This window comes from Chanodichthys erythropterus, chromosome 1, assembly GCF_024489055.1.
Source record: "Chanodichthys erythropterus isolate Z2021 chromosome 1, ASM2448905v1, whole genome shotgun sequence".
In the NCBI taxonomy this organism is placed as follows: domain Eukaryota; kingdom Metazoa; phylum Chordata; class Actinopteri; order Cypriniformes; family Xenocyprididae; genus Chanodichthys; species Chanodichthys erythropterus.
In genome coordinates, this window is record NC_090221.1 from 4,588,189 (window position 1) to 4,607,472 (window position 19,284).

General features: G+C 35.5%; 1 protein-coding gene across 4 annotated transcripts in view; it reads right to left on the reverse strand.

The window, feature by feature from the left end:
* Positions 1–3,768: 3,768 nt before the first annotated feature.
* The window catches only part of cplx2b (complexin 2b), a 38,701-nt gene continuing 23,185 nt past the window's right edge, over positions 3,769–19,284 (reverse strand). For all 4 annotated transcript variants that reach the window (XM_067366810.1, XM_067366641.1, XM_067366887.1 and 1 more), the window contains exons 2-4: positions 17,113–17,268; positions 9,535–9,710; positions 3,769–8,138 (exon numbers count right to left, since the gene is read on the reverse strand). In XM_067366810.1, coding sequence (XP_067222911.1) covers positions 7,941–8,138; positions 9,535–9,710; positions 17,113–17,143 — 405 coding nt within the window. In that variant the 5' untranslated portion in view covers positions 17,144–17,268 and the 3' untranslated portion in view covers positions 3,769–7,940. The remainder of the gene's footprint in view (positions 8,139–9,534; positions 9,711–17,112; positions 17,269–19,284) is intronic.

Below are 19,284 nucleotides of genomic sequence, written 5' to 3' on the forward strand. Positions count from 1 at the left end.
CAAAACACTGCTTCATGAAGTTTTGAAGCTTTACAAATCTTTTGTTTCGAATCAGTGGTTTGGAGCGTGTTTCAAACTGCCAAAGTCACGTGATTTCAGTAAACAAGGCTTTGTTACGTCATAAGTGTTTCGAAATGAACAGTGGCAGTTTGATACGTGCTTAAACATTTAAACATTTGCTTGGTTTTATGTTGTTTAAGTTAATTTAAAGAAAAGAAATGTGACTTTTTAAATTCGTTTTTAAAAGAGGTAAATTATCTAATTAAAATTAGCAACTTACCCACTGACTCGGCTCAACTTACCCCTAACCTGGGGTAAATTGAGCCAAGAGAAAACTTTTTTATAAAAAGCTATATTTTTCAAACCCTTTGTCATAGATGCATTCGGATTATTTAAATTGATAGGAAACATCCGGAAATTACTTTTCATTGTACTTCTGCCTCATTTTCCCTTATCTTGAGGACCACATGAGTAAAAAAATGGCTCAACTTATCCCGCTCTTCTCTACAGTGGGAGAACCTTTTGAGGTTAAATCAGGTCAACAGTGGAAGATTATGGGTTCTGGGACCCTTATATGTAACTTACAGATTGTTTTGAAAACGTTAGCGTGTAAGAGAGAAAAATAACTCAGAAAATTGCTAAAACAAAGTTTGAGAAGTGGGACAAGCATATGAAGTAACAAACACATAACCTGTCATCAGTCTTACAGTCTCATAGGAGCATGATATATATATATAAACGTGAGTGGGTTTCGGTGAGCAAGTTCCACGTCAGCATTTGCTCATGAAATTCAGTCATAACCTTGCCTAATACATTTCAGGAAATCAGTGGGAGCTTTACTGTCAGAATGAGAGTTTTAAGGCAAAGATATGAGACGTCCATCTGCTAACACTCCCTTTTTTTAGAGCTAGACAGAGTTAGCTCTTCATTTAAATTCACAAAAACATTTTCATAAAGCATTTTTATTTGCCATTTCCAAAAATGGTACTTCATTTAGGTTTATTAATGTAACATTTACAGTGATTTGGTTTGACAAATATTTATTACACAACATGCAATAAGAAACTCTCCAAACTCGTACCATGGATCAAAACCTCTGATGATTAAATGCTTCTCAACAAACTTTTTATTTTTTTTCTGATAGCCTTTCAAAATGATCATAGTCACATATGACAGGCATTTATGGTGAAAAGGAATTAGTGTACAATAATGGAGAGAGGCGGTCGAAACAAGCTCTTAAAGGTGCAGTGTGTAAAGTTTAGCGGCGTCTAGTGGTGAGGTTGCGAATTGCAATATAGAGAAGCTACGGTGGCCAATACAGGACACAGATGTCATCGTCTGAGACAGCAGAGAGAAGCTAGTCAATCAAACACGCTCTGTAGAGCAGTTTGTCCATTTAGGGCTACTGTAGAAACATGCAAAATGGCAACTTCCATATAAGGGGACCCATGGTGTAGATAGAAATGGCTCATTCTAAGGAAATAAACACATAATGTTTCATTATGTAAGGTCTTTATACACCACTGAAAACATAGTTATGTATATTTGCATTTCTGTCAATAGATCCTAAAATGTACACATTGCACCTTTAAGTCTTTTTCAAACACAGTAAAACAAAATTACTATGCATGAATAGAATGAAAAGAAATGGTATTGCTTGGTGCTGACAGCATAACACACTTATCAACTAGATGAGTTTGAAACATGAAAGTCTGTTAAGATCGGAAGTATAATTTTGTTAGCTATAAATAACACAACCAAGATTGTGCCTCAGCATGATCTGTAGCCAAACTAATCTTTTCACAAACTAGCCTCATTACAGCACTAGTGTGCTCATAAGATAATTTTAAGAAATTCATTAAACATACTATTCTGACCAGATGAAGCTAGATGAAGGTTAATTTTGACAGAATAGTTGTTAATTCTGATCCAGAGTTCATGACAAATTATCAGAGATGCAGTAAACAGTTGATTAACGTTACATTTCTATATGGTTTGCAATTGCTTTTAAAGAAGCCTTAAACACACTGCAAGAGGATAGAAATCTGTTTCCATCATATACCAGTAATTAGATGTTTAAGAAACTATTTTAAGCTAAAGTTAACTGTTACAAATTCATTCAAGTCCCTGACAGCAGAAACTAGCTCAGCTGAATAAGTGCATTCATTATTTCACCCAAAACAGCCACAAAATTATGGCACAATGTGAAAGCATGCAATTCAAAACCTATATAAATGGCATGTTTATGTACTGATTAAATGTTTCTAAATATACCTAATATACAAAATGATTAATATTTTGCTATGCTGAAACAAAAAGACCAGCGATGGCCTGCAGATTGACAGTTCTCCAGCTGACAGTGTTGGCACGTGGTCAAGGTCACAGTAAATGAATGTATTTGATTGAATATTTGCAGAGATCAATCTGAATTCTTTTCTTATGCACGTACATAAAATGGGCAGTAAAAAGCGATAATGTTTGAGTATCATGCATTTGCAGGCAAAGAATGAAAATTTCACTCCAAATATTTCACTCCATTCCTGAAGTAAATTAAAGTGTGCAAGTGTTCAGTCCAACCCAAGTGAAAGGTATGGTGGAAATATGAAACATAGCCCTTAACATAGACACTGTTTGCCTCCAGATACAAATTAGAGCATCATTACACTTTTATATGTTGGTTAAATTTGAAAATGCCCCATGTGATTTCACAGGCTGGGATTTTAGGATGTTAGATATTTCTGGATTGGATGGTTGTGTATTTATCATATTGATCAGCCGATTTTCAGTGAGCTTTTATATATTTTATGTTTTTATTATCCCATGATTTACTCACCCTCAAGCCATCCTAGTTATATGACTATCTTCTTTCAGACCAACACAATCAGAGATATATTTAAAAATATTCTGGCTCCTCAAAGCTTTATAATGGTTGTGAATGGGGACAACATTTTGAAGCAAAAATAAAATGTATCCATTCAAAGCGATGCGTTTTTGTAAAAATATCTATATTTAAAACTTTATGAATCCGCAGTATGTTGGAGTATCACAAGCTTAGACGCCTCTCGTGGTTCAACAAACTCAAGCTCGTCTTCTCTTATATCAAAATCCTCCAACATTCCTACGACTTCCAATTCGTGACCGGTGTTTTGTTTTGCTCTCTCCTCTGCATTCGTCATTGTGTGGGGTCAGAAGTTACTCTTCTGCAGCAAATCGAGGCAAACAGCCATCTGTCGGAAGCTAGCTATTAAAGTTAGTAAAGTTTTAAACATGGATATTTTTCTTACAAAAATGCATCACTTCACTTCAGAAGGTCTGAGTTATTAACACCCTGGAGCCGTATGGATTACTTTTATGGATGGATGCATTTTATTTTTGCTTCAAAACAGGCACAACCATTATAAAGCTTCGAGGAGCAACATTTTTTTAATATATGTCTGATTGTGTTCGTTTGAAATAAGAAAGTCATACAGGATGGCTTAAGGGTGAGTAAATCATGGATAAGTTTCATTTTTGGGTGAACTAACCCTTTAACAATGTCGCTGTGCAACCCAGATAATAAATATTTTAAAAAGCAGTTTGAGTTTTGACAATAGTAGCACTGATAATATCTCAATACCTAAGATAATGGAAAACATTCAGGTATAATATAAAGTGATTAAACTGATATGATCAACCAAAGATATGCTTCAGATTTCATCATTAAAATAATTTCAAATCTATATATTTTTTTTCTACTGCTGGACAGCCGATAGCATCTTAAATATTACAGAATCACCAACACAGTAAGCCCTTTTACCCAGTTTATTATGTAATATTCATGTAATAAAAATTACATAAATTAAAATTCCAAATATGACTGTGATACATATATGAAAAGATGAATGTATCAATAAAGTGGGAATTGAAACCTAAAGTGTTTTGATTCTGTGGGGAATCAAACAACTCCTCAAAAAGTATTTGAACACTTGAGCCGCAATGTACAAATTTCTTTGCGTTGTATAATAAAATATGGCTGCACTTTATTTTCATGTACTTAGTAATATTAACTACATGTACTCACTATAGGGTTAGGATTAAGTTGGGGTTGCACTTTATTTTACAGTACGTGGACTAGTGTACTTACCTAAGAAAGTATAGTGGACAATACAAGGCAACTACGTGTGTTATGGTTAGGTTTAGGATTCAGTACCTATATAAGTTCAGGGTTAGTACTTATACATTAAAAAAAATGCTGGGTTTAAAACAACCCAATTGCTGGGTTTGTCGATTTCCCACCAAACTTGGCTTGTTTTTAACCCAGCATCAAGTTTTGGTTTAGGGTTACTTGCATGTAATATGCATAACTACATGTAACAAGGACACTGAAAAATAAAGTGTTACCCAAAATATTAAATGTATATCAAACAATATTAGGTCTAGAATCAATTGTTTTCAGATGCCACTTCCGATGACATTCATACATGTTCGAGTACAACCAAAAGTGTTCGAATACATTTTGGGGGGACTTGAAGGGATGAACCACTGCATTGTGGCTCAGGACACACTGCATGAATGTTTATGCCAAGAGGTATATTGGAAATACAACTATATCATCACATTTTTAGTCTGAGATCAAGTTGCAAATGATAAATGACTAGAAATGAGCCTAGTTTAGACCCAGTAGCAAGGGTTTTGAAATGACCTCTCAGTTCTGTCAGTACCAAACAACCTGAATGATAGGCCTGATGATAATTCACCATATCCCATCAGACAGATGGGAACTAATCCCTGGATAAAGGGTGCAGCTTTTGTTGCAGGGACAGAGATACATAAACAGGTACAACCTGACGTTCTGATTTGGTATTTAATGCAAAGTTTATCTGCATGCATACAGGAACATTAGGACTCCCATATCCCGATTCCACCATCTTCATGACAGTGGACACAGCCTGCTTTAGACTGTACATTAGAGACATCAACAGGTATAACATGAAGTAACATTTTACAGCACAAACAGGTACAGACGCACATAAATACACACTTACATTGAGAACGTAGAAACACGGAAATGTCATATACCTCAGTATATACACTTTCTGACATGTACTATGAAGAGTTAAATAGATATCAACATTTTTTTTTTTTTTTTTTTACAGGTAACAGATGCATGACTACAAGATGATTATTTTTTCATTAATTATTGCAGTCTAACAATATGGCTTTGACTAGTGAAAAACCTTTCAGCACTACAAAAATTAAAAAGTCAATCTCATTCTTTCTTTATAATTTAATTAAAAAAAAAAAACTTACCTCCGTACTGCTAAAATTAAAGTCTACTTGAGAGTAGCATGTGTTATTCTAAAGTATGTCATTCTGTTCTTACTAAGATTTTTTTTTTTTTAAACAAACTTTACAATCTTAAAAGCATTTTGATCACAGAACAGCCTAATGGGTACGAATACATTCCTGTTGTTAAATCGTTTGCTAACAGAGTTTAAAAAGGGACACATTTTCAATCTGACTGATTGGAAAACATACAAGTACTAACTTTGTGTAATCAACAAAATGAAAACTTATCTATAGGTTTATATTTCCCACCATGCAATACAATAGCCATTTGAGCATTACTTTACAAAATGAGTTTGCCTCTTTACCCCAGTATTCATAAACAGTTATGTAAACATTTAACCCCCCCCCCTGCAAAATATGTGTCCAACATGTTTATCAAATGGCAGTGTTTACGCAATGCTTAAAAACATGAAGACATTGATGACTGAAATAAAAACTTCATCATATTTGCAACCCCACATCCGAATTTGCTAACAGTGAGATGAATATTTTGGGCAGAATATGAGCTAGCATTATCATGTTGGTATAGTTTCACATCAGGAATGATTGTTGTTGATCAGAATATTAACGGTTTCTCAAAATATCATCATATTGTTGTAATAGATCATTTAACATGCCTTGAACTGTCAACACTCTAAAAAATGCTGGTTTCAACCCAAATTTGAGTCAAAAAAACGTTTTTATGATACTGTTCAGTTTATTTAATAGATCATTTTCATTTAACACCATTAGGTTTCAATGCATTGTGTTAAACTGACTTGAAACAGTTGCATTTTGGCTCAACTCAATATTTTCATTTTGAAAGAACATGTTTCAATTACGTAGGCATTTGATGCTTGTTCAGTTTACTTAAGTAAGTGAAGTTAATCCAACATGATTCTTTTCAACCACTTTACTTGATCCATTTGAGTTGAGAGTAAATAAATGTTCTATTTAAACTTAATAGTTTTGGACAAAATTAACCTGATTCAACTAAATGACATTGATTTGACCCAATAAACTTAAGTTTACTGAATAAATAATGTTATTTAAATGCAACATAACCCAGTTGAGTGAAACATGTTGACATAAAAAAAGTTAAGTAAATCTAACATATCATACTAACATTTTTTTTTGAGTGTGGGTTAAATTTTTTAATTAAATTTTTAACCCAACGGTAGGGATTGTCCATATTTGACCCAATTTTGGGTTAAAACAACCCAGCATTTTTTAGAGTGTACCAATCACATCTTTACTAAGTTGTATAATTCTCCCTTTGGTATTTTTTACTGTTGTGATTGAATTTAGTATATATTTTCATTAATAAATGATTCTTTTCAATTACATCATGCCTCCATTTTCTGCAACAGTACTACATTTATCATCCTTGTTTTTTAACATTAACAGTCACCAACTTTTTTTTCCTGAAAGCTCATTAAAAATCACGTCAGACCTTTACGTAATGTTTAGCGGAGGCAGATATTAATAAAAATTTGATGGCAATTTATTACTTTAAATTTTTTTGTATGAGACCATTTAATTTCTGATTGTCGTGTGTTTTGGCAGTGAAAAATGTGAGGTGAAACAGTGACTGACTTCTGAATACATACTAAAAAGTCTGTAGAATCTTGTATTTCAAGTTCATCTGTATGTTTTTCAGATCTTGAACCTTCCTGAATAACTCTTAATTGTAAACGTCCAGTTTGTAAAAATATAAACTGTGTTTTTGTCACAGTTCTAGTACATACTGAGCTTCTCCTGATCTTTTGCTGGCAAAAGTGAATATTACTTGTGGTCAAATCAAGTTCTATTTCACACGACACTCTTAAAAATAAAGGTTCCAAATGGAGGGTTCCATTTTTTTTTCTTAGTGTGCAGAACCTTTTAGAATCTAACGAACCTTTTTCCAGTATAAAGAACCTTTTGTGCATTGAAAAGGTTCCCTGGATGTTAAAGATTCCTCACGGAACCATCGATACCAATAAAGAACCTTTATTGTTTAAGAGTGTACAACAAAGATAAAATAAATATCAATACATCACAGACAAATGAGAACTGCCAGGCTGCATTCAGGTGGTCTAACGTGGCACAACTAAGACGGTTTATCAGCGTCTCCCATTTTTACAAATGCCAACGTATCAATGATGGCAAATCTTATAGTAAGATTTCGACCTCATGCATACTACGAAAAGCATTACAGCTGCACTTCACTGACATTTTTGTTGTTTTCTGTGAAAGAAGGAATAATTATATCAAGCTACTGTTTTAAAATGCTTTGACCCCACTGTGTTTGAAATAGATCAATAAATCCAAGTAACCATCATATTCCCAGTGCCAGAGCTCAGTATCAAGATCCTGGAATGTGCCGTTAATGTGGGGCTGATCATTGAGTACCTAAGGCAGATAACTTTCTAAGTATCAGAAACCCTGGTGATCAGTAAACAAATAGAGATATCTTTAGAAAGTGTAAACAGTTTGAACCTGAATGGCAGTGAAAAGACCAAACGTTGTCGGGTTATGATTAGTGTTTCTATCCGTAGAAATAAAATTCCGTCAAGGCAGTGAAAAGCCTTTCACCTGTTTGGCAAAAATCCCCCCTCACCCATTTTCTTCCAGAAACAGCTTTGTGTCTGTTACTTTTTAAACATGTCTTGCAGAGGTCCCGGCAGGAATTTGAGAACGGTGTCTAGAATGCTCTCCTCATCCTCGTCGTCATCTGCCCCGCAGCCTGCTGGGATTGCCTTTTTGGGACGAGTCAAGGAGCCCTCACACGCTTGTTCCATAGCCGCTTTCTCCTCTGCTTCCTTCTCTTCTTTCTTCTTTAGTCCATACTATATAAACATATATAAAATATATCAAGATAATTAGACAACAGGAAAAAATATATATTCAGAATGTCGAAATGACGCCATTTCTCATAGTACTGTAGGCCTACTGTATAGCCTATATCTTATTCATGGGAGATTAGGTAAAGTACCATGAATTGCATAGATCTATATGCAAAATTATTGACATGACTAGGAAAATCATATTATATGCTATATACTATACTATATACTGTATAATATTATAAACTATATGCTATATTCTGCTATACTATACAATGTACTCTACTGTTCAAAAGATTGTGGATTAAACATTTGCTGCTTAATATTTCTGTGGACACCATGATACATTTTTTTCAGGATTATATAATGTATAGAAAGTTCAAAAGAACAGCATTTATTTGAAATAGATTTTTTTTGTGACTTTTGATCAATTTAATGCATCATTTCTCAATCAAAGTATGAATTTCTTTAAAAAAAAATTTAACTTACCCCAAACTTTTGAACAGACTAATTATAAATATGTAATGCAGAGGTGTATATAATGCACTGTTTATATTTATATAAATATATAAAACATAGATTATCATTATTATCAATAACATGGATTATGGTAAATGGTAGCGACATCATCTTTTGACATTGCTTATTTGACTATATAACTATTATGAAATTGTGTAGATTTCCATTTGGTGTTAATTAATATGAATATTAATTAATTATTTTTTTCTTTTGTTTTAAATTTCTAGCGGTTTGCTATAGTTTCAAGATAAAACGTTATTTTATATTTTAAAGGCATGATTATACATACATGCTTTTCACTGCTAATAATGTATTCTAAAAGTGAAACATCAAAACATGTATCTTGTAGGATTTAATTGTCCTATTTAGATTTAGATTTATGCAGACGCTTATATCTGAATCGACTTACAAAAGAGGATCAGGCAATTTGTCAAAGAGCCAGCAATATTTATCACCCAAGTCACCCAGTTCTGATACATTTTTAAGGCACTTAGGCTTGAATATGATCACGTCTTGTCCAGATGTTCTCATGCTGGTTCTTATTGCTACATTCACGATCCTGTAATGACCTGATACTCTCGGCTAACAGTAACTCTGTTTTCCTCCCTTAAGAAGGAGCTGTTCAATTATTTGTAATTAACTGACATTAAGACCTCCTGCAAATGTGACATTTCATTAAAGGGTAATGGAGATTCTTATTTGAGGCATTATCCCCACACACACATTAATCATTAAGTCCCATCATCGTGGTTTAACGGCTTCATCCTGCTTTAGTTCAAAATTGATTAGCAATTAGCAAATGATCCCATGCTTACCAATTCTTCTAGTCTATACAGTTGTCACAAGAAGCTAAAGTGGATGGGAAATGTGAAACGTGTACCTTATCTCGAATGGCCTGTCTGACTTTTTCTCTCTCTGCCTCCATACGAGCATGTTTGGCTTTCCGTTCCTCCTCTTGTTGTCTCAGCGCCTCCTGCCGTTCTTCCTCTTTCTTCTGGGCATCAGGGTCCTTCTCCTCCTCTCCACCTAACATCTTCCCCATGTCTTTGGTGGCCCCTGTGCCAAAGAAAGCAAAAGCGAAGAAATCCTATTACCATCATAGAAGTGTTACTGGCTGTAATAAGCGCACGGGGAAGGAGAATCCAACAGAGAAACTATATTTTCAAACAAAACAAACATGTAGGAGATCACATGAGATTAACACAATCGCTATACCATAAACAAGAACTGACAGAGAACTGAAGAGAACCAGGAGTACAAATCCACAGATGGTAATAAGAGAACTCAATTAGACACTATAATCAGTAACTAAGGGAACAAACTAACACACACTCGGAAGCTAGGGCTGAATCCGAAATCGCCTCCTAAACCCTCAATCACTATTCTCTATGTTAGTCCACTAATACACTTGAAAGAGTGAATGAAAATGAGTGAGCGAATTCGGACAGCCTTTGAGTGTACAATCGGTTGCACTGCGGTGCAATGTGGGATACAATGAGTGCACTCGATAACGTTCACTATGGTTTCGGGCACCACTATAAATGGCTGTCCCCTCAAATAATGCCCTATTTGAGTGTATAGGAGGTGATTTTGGATTCAGCCTAGGTCAACCTCCAATGATAGGGAACACAGGCAGATGGGAACAAGGAAAACAGAACCAAAAATAACCCAAATATCCATGACATTATGCCCCCCCAACCACAACCCCCCAGGTGAATGGCAGAAAACAGAAGGTGATGGTAGGAGAAACCAAGGCGTCAATGACGGTGGGAGGAGCCAGGAGCAGGAAGAGCCAGGCGGGGACCCAGAGCGCAGCCAGTACGAAGGCCCACAGTGGACTCGAGGGTGGGAGGAGCCATGGTAGAGGCTTGGGTGTTGACACCAGCGGGGTGACTGGTGGAGACAAGGCCGGTGGAAGTTGAAACCCTATGTGCAGACGAAGAGCCAGCAAGACACCAATGGTCCTGGAGGCGGAGCCGCAGCAACGAGCATCCAGGGTGGAGCCAGGGTGCCTGAGGACTAGGGGTGGGACAAAATATAGATAGGGCAATATATCGTTGTGATACGAGAATCGATATGCTGGCCCCAAATATTGATATTTTAATTAATAAAATAAGGCTCTCTAAATAGATTTCCATGCTTCCAGTGTAGCTACTTCATGGATCCTCAAGGTGGTGCTCAACAAAAAATGAGAGAAACGTGAACAAAAGTTAACTAGCCCAAGAAAAAGAGGTTTTTAACTGGATGGTGGACAGCAGTGTGAGTAAAATAATAGACGGCCCAGCCATGTTTAAGTCCAAAGTCTGAAAAACTGCACAACCTTTTTTGTTTTCATAGTTAGACAGATATTGTGATGTATCATTATAGGATTTAGAAATATATCTAGAATATCTAGAAATATATTGATTATCGCAGAATTGCTGTATTATGATATTATCCATATCGTGAGCCATGTATCGTGTATCCTTTTGTGATGTACTCTGTGATTCCCACCCCTACTGAGGACTGAGGTGGAGCTGGCGGGACCGAGGCAGAGCCGAAGGGAAGGCGGAACCAGACGGAGCACAGTGGATGACTCGAAAGTCCATAGCGCAGGCAGGGCGACATCTGATGAAGGTGGAGCCAGAGGGACAAGGGAGCCCGTTGGAGCCCAGTGGAGCTGCAAGGACGATGGTCTCTGGTGGAGCCAAGGGAGGGAGGATCCAAGGTGGGGCCAATAGGTTAACAGGCCAAGGTGGAGTGACAGGATCAGCAGGGGATCTTCTTTACTGGGCAGATTTGGAGACCGCAAGACCAGAGGAAAATCCACACAGTGGAGAGGTGTCAGAGGGAGAGCCGACAGACTGAAGGGAGCTGAGGCGGGGCTGAGGAACTGGCTGTTATAAGAAGAGGAGGCAGGAGAGGGAGGCTGGGCGGGAAATCTGGAGACACAGGAGCCTTCGAGCTGGATGGGACTAGCAGGGATGGGAGAATCAGGGATTCTCTAAAACTAAACAGACATAGAAATAACCCTGACAAGAAGTCACCTACAAGTGGTTTTCAATGGCTGAAACTGATATATAGAGACTTCCCAGAGAGCTGTTATTTATTTACACTACCATTCAAAAGCATATATATAAAAGTAAGACATTTAAGAAACTAATACTTTTATTCAGCAAGGATGCAATAAATATATTAAAAAAATACACTAAAGACATTTGTTACAAAGGATTTCTATTTCAAATAAATTCTGTTCTTTTGAACTTTCTATTCATCAAATAATGCAAAAAAAAAAGTATCACAGTTTCCACAAAAATATTAAGCAGCTGAAACTGTTTTCTACATTGATAATAATAAGAAATGTTTCTTGATCAGTAAATCAGCATATTAGAATGATTTCTGAAGGATCATGTGACACTGAAGACTGGAGTAATGATGCTGAAAATTCAGCTTTGATCATCACAGGACAGGAAAAAATTCCATTTTAAAATATATTAAAATAGAAAGCATTTACTGTTTAGTTAACATTACTGATTTTTTTGTTTGTTTTTTGTTTTTAAATGCAGAGTTGGTGAACATAAGAAACTTCAAAAACACTTCAAAAACACTTTGACAAAAATTTGACCAACCCCTAACTTTTGAACGGTAGTGCAATTTTATATATATATATATATATATATATATATATATATATATATATATATATATATATATATATATATTTCACAATTTCCAGAGAGACTGATCACGTTTTCCACTGCACAATTCCTAACATGATGATATACTGGAGCCAAAATGATGAAGGCAAACAGAGACACCAGAATGATGCATGAGCCACTCCTCTCACTGCCATCTGTTTAAATGGTGCGACTCTACTTATCACGCTGTGTATTCGACATCATGTTTTGGTTTCAGCAAACAACAGCCGCAGGTCATTATGGGTAATGCAGTAATAAATACTTTAAAGCAATGCCCATATTTGCATATACCTCAATGTTCACTTCAACTATATGTTTTAAAATGCAAAGCACAGCTGTGTTTGAAAATTGGTACAGACGGTCTCAGAAACATGCTGAAAGATTTGGTTGCAAATGCTGTACTATTGCTTTAAGTCATTAATCATTTGCATAATGGCTGTGCGTAATGTGTCTCTACAAGCAACTGTACACTCATTTATTATTAATGGCAGTCATTTATTATGCATGAGTATGCATTTGAAATCCAACGTCAAGGTCTATGCATTACCTTCACATGCGTTTAATTGCTTCCATATGAAACTGAAGGGGAAAGGAATGACAGTGTACTTTTTAAGTGGCCTTTAACTGTCTGTGTGTGTATGTCTAGGACACCTTGAGCTGACAATAAAGTGCTTGTATGTGTCATGCTGCAGGATGCCCATGGTGCACAAGGACCGTATGATTTCATTCACTTTCTAACCCTGATATTTTCTTTTACAGAATTCTCTGTTTAAGGACTACAACAAACGGCTTCTTCCCAGGTTAGTGACATCTCTAACCCTAAAATTTACATAACACATCACACAACAAAGGGGGCGGGGCCATGTTGGGCTGCTTTAGAGAAGAGGAAGAGTTGTTGTAGTAGAGTGTTGTTGTCATGCCGTCATTTTACGCCGGACTGCTTCACAAACGAGGGTCAATTCAACACTGGATTTGCACAACAGATGAACATGACGGCACATGCTAGTGGATGAGTTGAATCAACTCCACAGCAACTACATACATTTATCCACTAAACATTCAGAAACGTCCAGTTTCATTCTAAAAGTTGTAACTTCTTGCTGAGTCTCTCCATCAGTGTCGACTCCGGTTTGAACAATGTAAGGCTGAACACCGTTACTGACAATCCTCATTTTGGCTGCGTGAGATTCTCCAGCTTTGTTGTTGTTGTTGAGCAAACCAAGCATGAAAAGCGGGCCGAGAGCAGCAGCTCATTTGCATTTAAAGGGACACACACAAAACGTTTTTATGAAAGTCACTGTTTCTAATTGAAAATATGCTATTATTTACACAATTCATGTTATTCATAACTGAATTTCATGAGACTTACGAATAAGAGTGAATGTGTGCATATATATATATATATTTTAAATATATTATTTTCAAATAGTTTAAATTGATAACTTCATAACTACAATAGACCTGGAACTTTTACAGTTTATATATATATATATATATATTTTTTTTTTTTTTGTTATTCCCTTAAATCCCTTGTAACCCTTTAATTATTTGATTCCTTTAAATAAAAAGACCAACAACTCAATAACATTTGATTTAAAATTTATCTTGTTTAAAAGATTGGAAAACAAGACAAAAATACTGCTTAAGAAGCTTTGGTTTACATTAAAAACAATGGAAAAGTGGTGCAGTGGAATGGAAAAACAGCCCCTCGGTGTATAATTTCTGTGCGACCAAATTTTTTTTAAACAAAATTCATGATTAGATCCTCCCTTCTGCCATTGGTCGATCAAACTGATAGCCCTGCCCTAAACTCACACCATTGGTTGAGCCAATGTTGCTGTTGTCAGGCTATTCGGGATGCTCAACAAACAGTAATGTTTTGATGATGATAAACAGCCACACTTTATGGGGAAATAAATCTACAGATGTCTTAATTATATTTGAATATGCATATTAAACTGGGATATGACAAAGTATTTAAAAAGTGACACGCTACAGCATAAAGACTTTTCTTCAGATTTTCATGTCACTTGAATTGTTCTACAAACACAAAGCAATTGCCGCTCCTGAGAGCTTAAAGCAAGATGTAGGCCAGTGAATGTACTTCTGTTGTCATGTTTAAAGCCACACAGAGGGTGGTTAACATAACAAAAGAACTGCTTCCCTCCATCAGATTCTTCATGGCTTTACATCAAAGCACTTGGCAGGAACAGCAGTGATGGTTATGGATGGAAGAGCAAATCTGGGCTCTGGATAATGATGGCGCAGCGGCCGGAACTGTATTCCAGTATCTCTGGAAAAAGCCTAATTCTTAATGATATGTGAATTATCAGAGCTTAGGAAATTAGCATATTAATTACTTTTTTTTTATAACACTAAAGTAGTAGTAGTAAAATAGGTCACTTGTATTTTATAAGCACTGCTAGCCTTTAATGCAGTCTCAAAAAGAAATATCTTACAGTAGAGTATCTGTGAATGATTAATAAGAGGTTGGTGAGTGTATCTGGAGATATTTGGTGTGATTATGCCCTGTTATAATATCACATGAACGCAACAGCCTTATCGGTTAGTAAGCAGAGCTGTCCTGAAGCACATTTTTATTACATTTTATGCCTGTTTCTGTTTCCATCTTTCTTTAATAAAAGTCTTTCACACCAACAGACAATAAACATAAAGGTTGTTTTTTTACCGTCTGCTGAACGCGGAGGGCAGCGTGGGGTGACTTCTCTGTGGGATCTTGAAGGAATTCTATATGCTTCTGAATAATTTGCAAGGGTTGAAGAAATCTAGCTAGGGAAAGTCTGTTTAATAATGGATGATTTTCATGAGTAAATCATGCTCCATTACCTCTATGGAGCAGAATTTAAGCTATGTCATTTTATAAGGTCTATGCTGCAAACGCCGTAAAATTCACCACATTTGGTGAAGATTTTAGACGTCAGGATCAAATTTAGGGCACATTTACATATTAAAGCTTTTTTTTTTATGTATTAAAAGTGCTATTCCTTTCATATTTCATTTTACGTTAGTCACAATCTGACATCCATGTGGAACGCCAAAGGAACTGTGTAAAATATAACGTGCAGTGAAAAGACAGTCTGTGTTTCTTAAAGAAACCTCACGCAGAAGGTCAATCTGCTACATCTGGCCCACTCAAGGGAATTGAAAGGGGAGAAATACATTTCGTTTTATTGCCCATAGTCACTCAGCTGATAAAACCAAATCATGAAATTGATCTAAGGGCTCAGTGACCTTTAGACAAAGTTATATTAATGGGACGGTGCGAATCTATTTACACACAACAAATAAATGTCAAATAAAGTAAACTATAACCAGATCAATAACCACTTTGTTTTATTATTGTTCAAAATCTATGAATTACAAAAACATATTGCTGATGTATTGTCTTGCATTCAATTACTAGCTAGATTTTTTTTTTTTAAAGTGTTAACTTCTAAATTAATTGTAATACTAAATAATCTAATGTAATACTTATCAATAAATACTGCTGGTTTTTATGTAATATATTATTTTAATTGCACCTGATCATATTTTACAGTGAAAAAAAATGTCATCAGTTCCTGGTCACATGCTAAAAATATATATATAAATATTTTAAAATAATAATAATTATATAAATATAAAAACTGATAATAGTCCTCAGAACCAAACATAGAGCTACATTATGTATAATAACAGGCATATCCTGTGCTTACAACAGGCGATTTGAAACAGTTTTATTTTAATGTGGCAACATCTAAATTAACTGGTATTATTCTATTATTATAAAACGGAGAGTTACGGCCCTTGATTCTGATTGGTTGAGGCGTGTTCGATGCCGTTGTAAAATTCCTGAAAATATACAGCTGACCGCATTACATATTAATGCGCCACTGAATGTTTATGTTGCTACGTCTGTCTTAGCAACGTAGTTCTCAATTGATTTTGTTCATTAAAGCATTATGTAAAAGAGTATCGTGAGAGAGATATCGAGTGACCGAGTGTATTACCTGCATTCAGATTTAGCATTTTCCTTCAGGTCAGTCCTCAGTTCATAATAAAAAAATCTGTTTGAACATCCGCTGTGATCTTGTCCTTTTAACATTTAATGGGTTTTCCTGTGCCCTGCTGACACTGACAGCGCTAGTCAAAGCGTTTGTTATTTGCATCTTGTTTCGTGTTCACAACAAGTTTCAATATAAAAGTCTTTGTGACTGAGTGATTCGGTCATAAAGACAATCTTTGTCGCCATCTAATGCCATAATAAATGTGACTTCAGTTGCTTTTCACAGTCAGGGACTATTTTTTTCAGTGGAAGGAAGGCTTTTAATGATTTTACTTCATGAAAGTTGCATCGATACATATTTTTTGGCTTTAATATTTGTATTGTGTGGTAACCATTTATATTAAAGCAATAAAACCTGTGAAGCCATGGTTTGAATTTATAACAGCTCTGCTCCGCGCCGTGCCTAACTCAGCTGTTATAAATTCTCAGTAATAAATCACGGCTTCTTGGGGCTTATTGCTTTAATAAATACTTTTAATGTAATGTTAATGTTTCAATTATTTAATTATCAATAAATGTTGTTGTTTTTAATTTAATTTTACACTGAAGAAAAATTTCTCATCGTCATCAATTTCTGCCAAATGTGTGTCAAAATAAAAGTTCAATAATGAACCATATGAATGCAACATATACAAAAATACAGTCTGATTCTTGGTCTTGACCAAACTGAGACTAATATGCCAGTTATATGGCAGTTTGATAACATGACACTTACCGCCCAGTGCTTGCTTCATCACAAAATCCATGATGCACTCAGATATCTGGTCCTCTTATAGCTAAAGAAGATGTTGCATTTAGTCTTGCCGTGATCCTGATTCTGCCGGTCCACTACAGTGTGTCAGTCTTCTGTGTCCTGATGAATCCTTCACACCTATTGGGCAAAAAAAGTGAATAAACGTGATCAGCATGCAACGTAAATCAGAAATACTGAGAGTACAGTTAGATAATATCGATCACTATATTGTCAATACAACCTCGTCCATCGCGTCTGTTAGTATTTGAGCTGAAATTGTATAAAGCTAACATAAAAAGTCATAATATCTGCAAGTTTATGTTATTATGTGCTTCTAAACAAATCCCACACAGCAGGTGCTCAAAATAAATTCACAGTCAATTCTGAAAACTCACAAAAATCAAAGTAATTAATGCTTACAGGAACACACTGAACATTTCCAGCTACACCGTGACATTAACGCTATCAGAGTTATTGAAGATTTCATCTCAAGGAGTTGTCTGAACCTTTACAAAAGCTTGCTTTCCTAGAGATGGTTTGTCATGGCCATTTGACCATAACATATGCAAAAAAAAAAAAAAAAAAAAAACATCTTTCAGCTTTTCAAAGCACAACAAAATGAGCTGCACAACTAAAACAAACCAGAACCCTACATGATAGCCAAACAACTCTGAAGAGACAAGACTCGATACTAAACAACAGCAGTTAGATTAATAAAAACAACATTGAGTAAACAGGTATTACATATGTTTAACTGTTTGGAGCCAGTAATGTATTTGCTTACATAAATCTGCTTCCACTTACCAGTTTACTGACCTTTGCTATTTGTTCTTGAAGTATTCCGAACTGAACGATAAAAAACCTACTTGCTGGAATAGCTGGAACATCGAAAAGCTCACTGGGTCCCGATAAACCACCTCTCTTTCTCTCTCTCTCTGTTTCTCTCTCTGTCTGCCGCTCCAATAGCCTCATTCATACTCCCCCACACTCCACCCCCTCATCTTTCCATCTCCCTTCAGTAAAAGTACGTTTATTTTGTTCAATTTAAAGGATGGATTACCCCAATTACTGCATGTTTCGGTTTGATTAAAGCATACAATATTTTTTTTTAACAATTCTTAAATTTTTATAACATCTTTTTCTTGTATTATCCAGGTAGAAATATTTTATAATCCTATACTTCTTTTTTAAAAAAAAAAAAAGAATTCAAAGCAATAGTTACATGCTATTATGCTTATATTATATATATAATATATATATATATATATATATATATATATATATATATATATATATATATATATATATATATATATATATATATATATATATATTAGAGCTGTCAAAATAACGCGTTAATTTCGATTAAATATTCTGAGAAAAAATAATGTGATAAAATAACGCAGATTAATCCATTCCGTAGTGACCTTTGAACCTGGAGCCATTCTAGCCACCATTCAACTGTAAAATGTAAAATGAAGGAGGGAGACGACTGCTGCACTGACAGACAGAACGAGCAGAGCTCCTCCCTCGTGCGCGCGAGCTCTCTCTGTCTTTGCACTCTCTCTACCTCACACATAATAATCTAAATCAATTGACACAATGCTAAAAGTTCGTAAGACCGAATCCATGTTTCACAAGGCGCATTCGGAGAATGTTTTTCCTGAATATCCGCTGGGTGTGAATAGTGCTCAAAAGAACGTCACCTCATCTTCTCTGACAGGCGCCCTGCACGTGCAGCTGACATAAACCACACTTTCAGTAAACAAAAAGAAAATCCTATCCAATCTTTTGCGATGTCCTAATAACAGTCGCGATTGGCACGCAACGAGTCAACGTCCGCTGATGTCCAATTCACAACCTAATGACTCATTTGAACAGATTCATTTTAATGAATCATGACAACAACTGATCTGTCCACACGGTCTATCATGAATCATTTACTCGAACAACTCTGAAATGAGAACATAAGTGTGCTTACCCCGTTTAGCAAGAGTGGTTAATAAAATTAGCCTTAATAATCCACAATATTTTCAGGTTATTTAAATGACAATGTGTAGTAAATTAGGCTTAACTATAAAATCAGTTAGTTTAGACTGGAGTGAGGTGAAACCAGAACAAGGCAAGTTGTTGTTAGCTAGTTGCATTCAGTTG